A 12683-nucleotide genomic window follows, 5' to 3' on the forward strand; every position below is an offset into this window, starting at 1 on the left:
GGAAACACATTCACTTTCAATAGTCGCGGACGCAATTAGAAAAAAAAATAAATAAAAAAATCCATGTATTGATTATAATATCGTAGTCATCTGTACAGCTGTAAACACAACTACAGAAAAATTTCGCAACAGCACATTCGCGTTCAGTGTGAAAGCTCTCATTACACAAACAGCTGATCAAAAAATAAAACCATCGCGCAAATTATTCGCGCGTCAAAATCGCATCCAGTGTGAAAGGACCTTTAAGAATAATGTGCTTTTCATTACTGCCACAGTGTATGATTGCAGAAAGAATATGTTTGTATTGAACATTTATGGAGCAACATTGTCTGAAAATAAATCATAAAAGTGGTTTATTTTGTTTAAAAATCTAATAAATGTATGAGGTGGCCTTTCACAAATGGCAAAACACACAAATACTTTAGCTAAATAATGTTAGCTAAATAGTTAATAACTGTTCAAAACACTAGCAAAGTTTGAACTATTTTCTGTTCATTTTGATGAGTTAATTTTTGTTCAATAAATACTGTCTTTAAAATATGTTAATATAGAAATATATATAAAAAATACAGAAACAAAACAATTTTGAAAGCATTGAAGGAGATCCCATAATAATTGAATATAGATTTACAGTAGTAACAATAAGTTATTTTATTTGATATGATTAAATATGATGTATGTTTCATTATATGATCAGTTCATGACTCAGAGAAGGATTTACTGACCAAAACCAAACTGTGAAATATTTCACAAATCTCAATTGTCTATTTGAGCCCTGGCGTGGCCTGACTATAGTGACCAGTTTTTAAACTTGATTTATCAAATGGCTTGAACCGTTGGACCATTTCAACCTGCAAACTATCATTGCCTGCCATCTTAAACTGTGAATAATTGAGAGTGATTGTAAGTGTGATGATCATCTGCTAAATGAGCAACAGCGACCACAATTCACACCTTCAGTCAGTGAAGCCGCTCCCACAGCCGTTCATGAGAGTTTAAATTCTGGGAATATTCCCATCTTCCCACAGGAGAAGAAGAAGAAGCAAGCAGGAGGAATTACTCCTGGAGAAACTACAGACATACTATTGTAAAGATGGAGATTAAGGAAGAACCCTGCAGAATAAAAGATGAAGAGACAGAGGAACAAACAGGTTGGTGATTTCCTTCATTCTCTTTAATGAGGAACATTAAGATGAAAACTGACATATAACAATACATCTAAACTCAGTAGTAAACTAGATTTGTGCAACTTCCGTTTAGATGCTCTCATGTTTCGGTCTCCATAGGAACACAATGTCAAAATGGGGTAAAAAGAGCTTTTTGACAAACTTTTTGAACTACATTACAGCAATAAACTGAAGAAAATCTTAGAAAGTAAGTGTTTTTAGCACCAGCGGATCTGAAGAGAATGCCGTATGCCTTGCATTTTATGTTAGGCTGGCAAGAGAAAAAGAGCATGGCTTGCAGCACTTCAGTTAAAATACTCCCAAAAGAAGGTGTATACAGGTGCTGGTCATTTAATTAGAGTATCATCAAAAAGTTGATTTATTTCACTCATTCCATTAAAAAGGTGAAACTTGTATATTATATTCATTCATTACACACAGACTGATATATTTTAAATATTTATTTCTTTTAATTTTGATGATTATAACTGACAGCTAAGGAAAATCCCAAATTCAGTATCTCATAAAATTAGAATATTACTTAAGACCAAAACAAAGAAAGGATTTTTAGAAATCTTGGCCAACTGAAAAGTATGAACATGAAAAGTATGAGCATGTACAGCACTCAATACTTAGTTGGGGCTCCTTTTGCCTGAATTACTGCAGCAATGCGGCGTGGCATGGAGTTGATCAGTCTGTGGCACTGCTCAGGTGTTATGAGAGCCCAGGTTGCTCTGATAGTGGCCTTCAACTCTTCTGCATTGTTGGGTCTGGCATCTCGCATCTTCCTCTTCACAATACCCCATAGATTTTCTATGGAGTTAAGGCCAGGTGAGTTTGCTGGCCAATTAAGAATAGGGATACCATGGTCCTTAAAGCAGGTACTGGTTGCTTTGGCACTGTGTGCAGGTGCCAAGTCCTATTGGAAAATGAAATCTGCATCTCCATAAAGTTGGTCAGCAGTAGGAAGCATGAAGTGCTCTAAAACTTCCTGGTACAACTGTTTACTTATGCATTTTGCACTACCACACCGTAACTGGATGATGCTCATTTGCACTGCCGACTGTTTTTACAGTACCTACTGTTTACATTTGTATTTTGCACTGTACTTCTAACTGTAATATGCAATCACTTCCACTGCACTTTTACACTTTTTTTTCGGATAGCTTCTGTCCATAATTTATTGCACTACCTTAATCCACTGCCATATTCCTCATTTTAGCCTAACATATCATTGTATACCTCTATCTGTAAAATTCTGTTTATAGTAATAGCCATCTGTATATTATATTATATTCATAGTACATATCCACCTGTAACTTCTGTTTATAGTAATAACCATCTGTATATTATTCACTGTACATATTCACCTGTAAATTCTGTTTATAGTAATAACCATCTCTCTATTTATAGATATATTTATATATACTCAGTACATATCCATGTCCTGCACTTATGCAAACGTTGTATATCCTGCACTTGCTGCTATTGCACTTCTGGTTAGACCTAATAGGGATGTTGCGGTGACGGATTTTTTCCACCGGTTAATCGACGTGTAAAAAAACCGGTAATCCCAGTTTCACCGGGGTTGCATGTCGGGGATTTCGGGTGGCCGAAAATGCGGTCGTGCAGACGTGCACACGTATCAATTTACTTTCACTTTAATTAGCGGCAATTCAGTAGCATTTGTTTGAATTAATCATGGGTTAATTTATTTTATTCTTAATAAAAATACACAAAACAATAAGACACTCTCATAGCCTGCCTTTTTCAGCAAAAAATTTTTTTTTTAAAAAAATCACCGCACAACCATCGAATATGAAACGAACGAACATCAAAAACTTCGTTAAATAAGGTAGCCTACCCGATTAATCACTGGACACGTAACTGCAAAAAAAAAACCTAATATAAAAATTATGTCGGGGATTTCGGGTGGCCGAAAATGCGGTCGTGCAGACAGTATCAATTTACTTTCACTTTAATTAGCGGCAATTCAGTAGCATTTGTTTGAATTAATCATGGGTTAATTTATTTTATTCTTAATAAAAATACACAAAACAATAAGACACTCGCTTGTATTACACACACCTTTATTGCAAAATGAATAATAACTTAACACCATGCAAAAACTAAACAAAAGCACTTATGAAACACCTTTAAAGTGCATTTATTAACAAAACAAACCACTGCACACATCGTGCAAGTATCAAACAAGAAATTATATTTGAAAAAAATCACTATTCGTTAAATAAATAGCCTGCCCTTTTCAGCAAAAATAAATAAATAAAAATAAAATAATAATTCACCGCACAACCATCAAATATGAAACGAACGAACATCAAAAACTTCGTTAAATAAGGTAGCCTACCTGATTAATCACTGGACACGTAACTGCAAAAAAAAAAAAAAACTAATATAAAAATTAAACTCAAGTTAAGCTGTTAAAAAAAAGAGGTAGGCCTATTAACTGCATACACCGTACAAAAGAAATATAAATAGACTAAATGAGAAACAATAAACGAAAAACCTTCATTTTAAATTGCAACAGGGAACAAAACGTGATCACACTGCTTGTTGCATACATCCTTACATATTCCTGGCCAGAAAAGCCAACATATTTACCATTTCTGGTTTCAAAAGAGATCTTGTTGGGGTGATTATGTTTCCCATCGTGCTGAAAACTCTCTCGGATGCGCAGCTTGTTGCACAAACACAAAGATATTTTTTGGCTACTTTTGCCAAAACGGGGAGCCTACTTTGATTTTCTTTCCACCACACCAGAGGATCTGTCTCAGCATTAATGGAGGACTCGGGCTCCTGAACATAAGTTGCGATTTCAGTGAGCACCCTTTCTGGAACAGTCAGTGTTGATGCAGCACCTGTTTTTCTTTTTAATAAACTTGCCAGTGTTTTCCTCTTGTGCGGCGGCTCCTCTGCGCTTTCATCCTTTCCCCCTTCCTGTTCTGTCACGGGTTGCGCTGACTGTTCTCTCCTACCCAAAAGGACCGCTTCTTCCTCAATTATCCTCCTAGTCTCATCAACATTTGGATCGTAGTTACCCCGGTAGCGCGGGTCCAGGAAAGTCGCCTTGCGCATAAGCTCCTTGCTTTCTTCAGGCAGCGCTTCATATTTCTCGTCTAAAATAGCTATGATGCCGGCTTTTAGGCTGGCTGTCAGTTGTCTATCCTCATTTGATGGGGCCAAAGTGTCCTCTTTAATGAGATGCAGCATAGGCAGAAGCGATGACACGGTAACATAGTTCTCGCCGGACAGGATGTCGGTGAACTCGCTTACTGGTTTCAACGCTTTATTTACCGATTGCAAAACATCCTCGTCTTGCCATGTGATGCTCACATTTGCTTTACGGTCATCTGCAAGTACTCGATTGATGGCCGGCCTCTGCTCTAGCATCCTATCAATCATTTTCTGCTTATATCCCCAGCGAGTTGCACAGTCCTGAGAAAATAAAAACATTTGTTATAGCCAGTCGTTATAACCAGTCGTTTAAAAATGCAATATTACAAATCACTATTAAAACCTATAAAAATATTAATAATTAAAAACATGGTTTATTATAATTATTTATTATCATTGTTTTAATGTGTTTTTGTTTGTTTGTATGTTAACAGATGCTTTTGTCACAAACTATTTGAGGCTACAATAAACTTACCGTCACCAGCGAGTGTTCAGGAAGGCCAAGCTCGGCTTGGGCTTTTTGCAGTTCCCTTCTCCTTCTCCAGCTGTGGGAGAACATGCCGTTTATTGCACGACACACAGCTAGAGCACGGTCTGTGCGGGCTTTCTCTGTCTTGTCGATTGTGTTGGACACAGCTAGGTTTAGGTTGTGCCCAAAGCAGCTTAACCAGGGCCAGCCTAAATTACGAACAGCTGCTTTTACATTAGCTCCACTGTCCGTTGTGATACAAGATATTTTATTGTCGTCTAATCCCCAATCACTTAGGGCCTCCTGCAAAGCGTCGGCCAAGTTAGCTGCAGTGTGATCCTCTGGCAAAAAACTAGTTTGTAGGCATTTTGATTGTAGTCCCCATTCAGTATCAATAAAATGGACAGTCAGAGACATATAAGGGGTCATCTTTGTGCTCGACCACATGTCCGTGGTGAGTGAAAAATGCTCAACAGTTGAAATAACGTTTTGCAACTCACTCCGGACACGGTTGTAGGCACGTGGGACAGCTGTTTTGGTGAAATAGTAACGCCCTGGCAGTTCATATTGGCTGTCGAGTGTGGTTATGAGGTCTCTGAAAGATTGCTTTTCAACAGTATTAAAAGACACCATTTCCTTGCATATGTATTTCGTCACTGCGTCAGTGCACGTGTTCCACCTCGCACTGTCCCTTTTATATTTTGTGCATCGCGCAAATGCACCACTTATCGAAGGCTGTGTTTGTGTGTCAGGCTTTTGTGGTCGATTTTTTGCCGCTGGACCCATCTTGGCCGCTTCATTTTTGTGGTGTGCTTGAAGATGTGCGTGTAAATTCGAAGTGTTACCTCCGGATGCTGCCACTTTCATCAGGCAAAGTTTACAGGTTGCCTCGTTAACGTTTTCAGGTTCCCTGTTGGCATTTGGTTTGAATCCAAAATATTTCCAAATAGGTGCTTTTGCATTTCGCTTTGAAACAAGATCTTCCGCCATCCTTTGCCAGTTAGCTCACCTCACTCTCCTCAAATGATAAATGAAACCGGACACCTTTTGCTTTACTGCAGCGCTCGTTCCGCTTACGCTAAATTACGAAGGCACGTATTCACTAACTGAATTAAGTGCTTTATTGCTATAGGCTAAAACTTCAACATGACGGGGACGGTGCCGGTTGTCAAGTGCTATGACCGGTAGGTGGGTTAAACACCGTGTATCACCGGTAACACCGACTATCGCAACAAGCCTAAGACCTAAACTGCATTTCGTTGCCTTGTACTTGTACTTGTGTAATGACAATAAAGTTGAATCTAATCTAATCTATATGGCTGTTGACCTTGGACCTCAGAAAACACAGTGGACCAACACCAGCAGATGACATGACACCCCAAACCATCACTGACTGTGGAAACTTTACATTGGACCTCAAGCAACGTGGATTGTGTGCCTCACCACTCTTTCTCCAGACTCTGGGACCCTGATTTCCAAAGGAAATGCAAAATTTACTTTCATCAGAGAACATAACTTTGGACCACTTTTTTTCGTTTTTGTCTTTAGCCCAGGCGAGACGCTTCTGACGCTGTCTGTTGTTCAAGAGTGGCTTGACACAAGGAATGCGACAGCTGAAACCCATGTCTTGCATACGTCTGTGCGTAGTGGTTCTTGAAGCACTGACTCCAGCTGCAGTCCACTCTTTGTGAATCTCCCCCACATTTTTGAATGGGTTTTGTTTCACAATCCTCTCCAGGGTGCGGTTATCCCTATTGCTTGTACACTTTTTTCTACCACATCTTTTCCTTCCCTTCGCCTCTCTATTAATGTGCTTGGACACAGAGCTCTGTGAACAGCCAGCCTCTTTTGCAATGACCTTTTGTGTCTTGCCCTCCTTGTGCAAGGTGTCAATTGTCGTCTTTTGGACAACTGTCAAGTCAGCAGTCTTCCCCATGATTGTGTAGCCTACAGAACTAGACTGAGAGACCATTAAAGGCCTTTGCAGGTGTTTTGAGTTAATTCGCTGATTAGAGTGTGGCACCAGGTGTCTTCAATATTGAACCTTTTCATGATATTCAAATTTTATGAGATACTGAATTTGGGATTTTCCTTAGTTGTCTGTTATAATCCTCAAAATTAAAATAAATAAACTTTTGAAATATATCAGTCTGTGTGTAATGAATGAATATAATATACAAGTTTCACTTTTTTTAATGGAATGAGTGAAATAAATTAACTTTTTGATGATATTCTAATTATATGACGAGCACCTGTATATGTGCTCTAATCATTTTGAGGACTAAATCCCACAAACTTCATCCCGATCAGCATCCTGCATGTAGGATATGAGAGCTCGTGTTTTCAGTGCATTCAGCAGCTAACTTCGGACAGCTTTGTGTCTTCTATGCACTTATTAAACTTTGGCGGGTGAGGCACTAACAAAACACTAATTGCTACACTGTAAAGTGGTGGCACTCTGGAGCCATGTGCCTTTTAAACCATTTTCATAGGTTTAACATCACATTATCAGCTTGGGAAATGCACTAATTTGACTAGAAACACCGGAGACCGGAAATGTAAAGCATCATTCCTACAGTCGGGCGAGACTTTCGCATTCAGAAAAAGGTGGATTAATTTAAGGCAGAAATGGTGAGTTCATTGAAGTACAGAAGACATGTTGTTAAATGATTAGGATGTATAGAAAAGTCTCTGAGTCAGTAAAAAAGTCAACAAACTGAAAAAACAAAACCAACGTTTTTTTTGAGGTGATGTAAACTAGTTAAAATTGGTATTGAAAAAAGTATCGCTCAGGAACCGGTATCAATTTTTTGAAGGATACCCAGCCCTAGTAGTAAAGTATTGTTTTGTTAAATACAAGCTCACTTATATTTCTGTTTGTTCTCATGTGGCTTTGATTTTAGACTCGATGGAAGTGAATGAAGACAAGTGCCACCGGTTTCAGAAACCTGGAAATGCTGCCGTTTCACAGAAGTTCACACAAAAACAAGCTAAAAAAACTGCACCCAAAGGACCTCTGACCTGCCTTAAGTGTGGAAAGAATTTCATGCGTAAAAATAATTTAAATGCGCACATGAGAATTCACACTGGAGAGAAACTGTTCTCATGCACTCGGTGTGAAAAGAGTTTTACTCTGAAAGCACACTTAAATTCTCACATGAGATCTCACACTCAAGAACTTTTGAACTGCTCTGAGTGCGGAAAGAGTTTCATGTCTAAAAGTTGCTTAAATCGGCACGTGAAATCTCACACTGGAGAGAAACCGTTCACATGCACTCAGTGTGGAAAGAGCTTTGCATCCAAAGGCTGTCTCAATAGGCATTTGCAGATTCACTCTGAGGTGAAGCCATTTCGCTGTGATCATTGTGATAAAACTTTTGCTGTGGCATCAAACTTAAGATCACACCTTAATGTTCATTCTGATGAGAAGCCCCACATGTGTTCTGTTTGTGGAAAGAGTTTTACACGACTGCCATGTTTAAAAGCGCACGAGCGTATTCATACTGGTGAGAGACCTCATATGTGCTCTCACTGTGGGAAGGCCTTCTCTGGGTCCAGTGACTTGATAAAACACGAGAGAATTCACACCGGAGAGAAACCGTACAAGTGCTCTCACTGTGACAAGAGTTTCGCTCAGGTAGGATCCTTGAAATATCATGAGAAATTTCATACTGGAGGGAAGTCTAATCAAAATATTCATAAGAAAAAGCATCGCCAGAAGTTGTCTTATGCGCAGAATTCATGTTCAGATCCATCACTTTCAAGCGAATAATTTGATGTTCTTCTGATAAATCAAAAGATGGTATTTCTTGATGCGTAGCGACACCATCTGAGAGAGAAATTTGTTCAAATGACACAAGGATTGGTGAAGATTGTTTAACTTTTAAAATTGTGGGAGGTCAAAATGTCTTTTGTTGATGTTGGGGAGTAAATCTAGTAAAACTGACTGAATGACGAGAATCAGTCCTTCACATCTCCATCATATGATGAACAAATTCAGTTTAGTCTGACTGTTAAAGGTCCCGTTTTTCGTGTTTTTTTGAAGCTTTGATTGTGTTTACAGTGTGCAATATAACGTGTTCATGTTTCGCGTGTAAAAAAACACAGTATTTTTCACACAATTTACTTATCTGTATACTGCTGTTTTCACTGTCCTCAAAACGGCTTGAAAGATTTCCCTGTTCTATGAAGTCCCTCCTTCAGAAACACGTAACGAGTTCTGATTGTGCCAGCGGTTCCCGTGTTGTGATTCGACAGCAGCTTAGGGCACGCAGAGCGCACGTTACCGGAAAGGTCACGCCTCTCACCATAACGGGGATGCATGCGCTCAATGATCTCTAAGTACAGCGTACCTGGGAAAGCCAAACAAAGGTGACTTGACTCCGGGATGAAAATAACAGCGTCTCGACGACATGGCAACAAACAAACTATACGAACGCAACCGAACGCAACACTTCCTATTCTCCACGCGGGAGCAACAAGACCACGCCCCCTTTTTCGCACGTTCTTGTGAGCGGAGGTTAGTCGACATACTGCTCTACTGACGTAATTAAAGCAGGAAATACCAGGATGTAGTCCTAACCAGCCGTTCTCTGTAGGCTTTGAAAGGGAACTTCTGTTAAATAAAATATCTCGCTTGGCATTGAACTTTGAGCTTTATAATTTTACAGGTATTATAAATGCTCTAACAGCAACATTACACACTAACTAAAGTTTGAAAAATGGGATCACGAAGAACAGGACCTTTAAGAGCTGATGCATTATTATTAATGTCATTATATACACTTACATCTTGTGTAATTTGTTACATAAACGGAAAAAAAAGAACAAAACCTACTTAGTGAATGTGTTATTTACCAGGCGAAGGGTTTTGATTGTAGCTGCATAGTAATGGATTAACCCTGCATTAATAAATCACTGTTTTCAACAAAGAAGTGCAAGTTTGTTTTTTTCAATCTTCTGCTTTCACAAATATACACACAACACTACTCTCTTAGTTTCTATAGCTGTTCTCTATGGTAGTTTGTTTTCATATGAACATGATATTGATAACATTATATATTTTTATACTTTTTAATGTAATATATATACACGCGCACACACACACACACACGTTTTATTTTTGTAATATATATTGTGTCTTTCAGTTTTTTTTTTAAGAGACACTGCCCATCTTGCCTCCTTCTTGACAGCCTACATTTCGAATAATAGCTTTGATTAATAATGAAAGTTAAGGTTTCAAAATTGTGATTGTTTGGATTGTTTTTTTTCTGCCGTCGAGCCACATGCGTTCACTGAATGGCCATATGGCTCGCGAGCCTAGAGGTTCCGGACTGCTTTTGTAAGCAGACAATTATGAATCTGGGATTACAGATACAAACTTATTGTATTTTACTTTTACAATGAGCAGAATTATTACAACACAAATAAAAAAGTATTTTGGAGGCAGTGTCGGAATGAGCAGTCAAGCAAGACACGCAACATAGCGACATTTCAGACTGACAGATACGTAAAATATAAACGGGACATTTGATACATTTTAAAAAAGGGCAGGGGCTCGAGCCCCCAAAGCCCTCCCCTCTGCACTTGCCTGGTGTGTGTGTGTGTGTGTGTGTCTTGTCACAAAATGCGGCGAAAACTCCTACACAACGTTAAAAGTTAGATTAAGGTATGCACATGTCTGTAATGCTCTCTGATAATGCGACTAAAATAGGCATACTCCACATGTCTTAATTCAATTTTTGTTTAATTCGAGTATGGCTTTAACTGGATTAAGGTAATTAGAAATCGCTGTTTATGTGGTAGTTTCTTAATCAGAGTATGGTCTTAATCAGATTAATATCGTAGTATTGTTGTCCACGTAAATGTACTGTATGTTTTAATTCATACACAAAGCCAGAGGGCGCCCTCACACAGAAATGCAGTGCACAATTTAACAAATTAAGACACATCCAGCTCATTTCCATAATGACCAACGCCAGCAGTGCAAATTAAGAATAACATGACTTGGCAAACGATATGTTCAGAATGTCATAAATTCTCTCCCTTTAGCGTTCGCTCTCTTTTGATAGGTGTAAACCGAGTTCTGGCTGTCCTGCTCTGCCTTTGAGAAAATGAGAGCTCAGACGAGCCGATCTGGAATCTTCCCTGTATGTCGTCATACGGGGAACGGTTACCTCCCCTTCCTCTGCTTTGCCCGCCCAGAGAATTTGGAGAAAATGGATTCAGTTTATCAGTCGCGATATCAGCACAGGCTTTACAAACAGACTTTACCATATTCGACAGCACCGCCACAAACAGTGAGTAACAGTGTTCATTAATGCCTGATCTGTGATCAGTGATTTCTGATGTGTAGCTAATCATTCAAGTTCACTCAGACTTTCTTTCGAAATTGTTTAATACTGTCAGTCTCACCGCTGGTCGTCTTGATGCCCTAAACGTAATGCATCAGTGAATCAAGCCTGTGACTAAACAATCAACTTCACATCGTTTCTGTTAGTAGCATGAAACAAATCTGTTATTTAAATGATTAAACTAGAGAGCGATCAAAGAACACTCTTTATAATACTCGAAGCTGTCAATCACACGTCGCGAGTGTATCTCCACACTTGTCCAAACTGCTGTTATAATGAATGACGCTGTTATGCTCCACAGAGCTCTTACTGTATTCATGTCGATGTCGTGTTTGCTGTTAGTTGTGGTGAAAGCATTTTGTGAGAGAAAACGCGCTGCAATGACGAGATTACTGCATTCACGCGATCAACAGACTGTGTGTGTACTCAATGCTCATCACTGCAGCTTTTCATGTGATGGGAATAGATCATAAAATAATGCTATAATCAACACTTTCAAGATTCGTTCATCTCGACGGCTGTAATGGTAAAAAAAACGTAGTAAAAGTATTCCAGAGGGGTTCCACATGTGTAACAAAGTTCGTAGAATAAGGAGGAAGAAGACAGGGTCGCGTGACTGGGACTCGTGTTTATTCAGAACTCTCAAATACAAACAAAATAAACTCACGCTCTCAACAACTCGGTACAATAAAACTTTCGCAGCAATCTTTATCCAGCTCTCTGTCTCTCTGGTCTCTCTCTCTCTCCCTCTCTCTCTCTCTCTCTCTCTCTCTCTCTCTCTGTGCGAGCAGATCTCGCTAAACCACGCCCCCTCTACAACATAATCTAACTCTCATTTCAAATGCAAAGATGTCAGCCAATCACAACAGTGGCCGTTTTCACTGAAGTCTCACATCAGACACGCCCCTTGACAAGCCAGAGGGGTAATATCAGTATAGAAAAAATGCCTTTTATTTCTAAATTATGACTTTTAAAAAAAATAAAAACCATACTAACAATACAAGTACACCTCAGAAAACATTATAAAATAATAAAAACAATCCATGCCATGGGGCCTTTAAATTAGCATCAAACAAACAATATAATCCTTATTCTCAGTGAATAAAGTTTAGTGGAGAGCGGGCACAAACTAACGCTTTTTGACTTTCTCAGTTTGTGTAAATCCACTTGGGGTTCAGAGTATTTATTTTTTCCCACATTAATTGCACACATGTCTAGTACAATTATGTGGTTTTGTTTCATTAATACAGTGTATACTTTTTTTCAAGATTTACCCCGAAAGAATGGAAGTGAAATGTAACATGCGCCATAGGTGGGGCACATTGTAACATGAGCAAATGACAGCTTCAAATGTTACCTGATATAATCAAAAAAATATCCAAGACAAACTAAAATATTTTGTCAACAAAATACAATTATTAACTTTTTAAAATAAAATAATGGCATTTTTTAATCATTAAAAATATAAGCGTTTTTGAGTTTGACTACAAACACATCACC

General features: G+C 38.6%; 1 protein-coding gene across 1 annotated transcript in view; it reads left to right on the forward strand.

Annotated features, from left to right (window-relative positions):
* Window positions 1–9755, forward strand: part of LOC307137355 (uncharacterized protein) — a 10371-nt gene extending 616 nt beyond the window's left edge. Inside the window, exons 2-3 of the mRNA XM_079834968.1 lie at window positions 1029–1151; window positions 7734–9755. Coding sequence (XP_079691094.1) covers window positions 1094–1151; window positions 7734–8602 — 927 coding nt within the window. The 5' untranslated portion in view covers window positions 1029–1093 and the 3' untranslated portion in view covers window positions 8603–9755. The remainder of the gene's footprint in view (window positions 1–1028; window positions 1152–7733) is intronic.
* The last annotated feature ends 2928 nt before the right edge of the window (window positions 9756–12683 follow it).

The sequence above is a fragment of the Gobio gobio genome (assembly GCF_949357685.1).
Source record: "Gobio gobio genome assembly, chromosome: 14".
Taxonomy (NCBI): Eukaryota; Metazoa; Chordata; class Actinopteri; order Cypriniformes; family Gobionidae; genus Gobio; species Gobio gobio.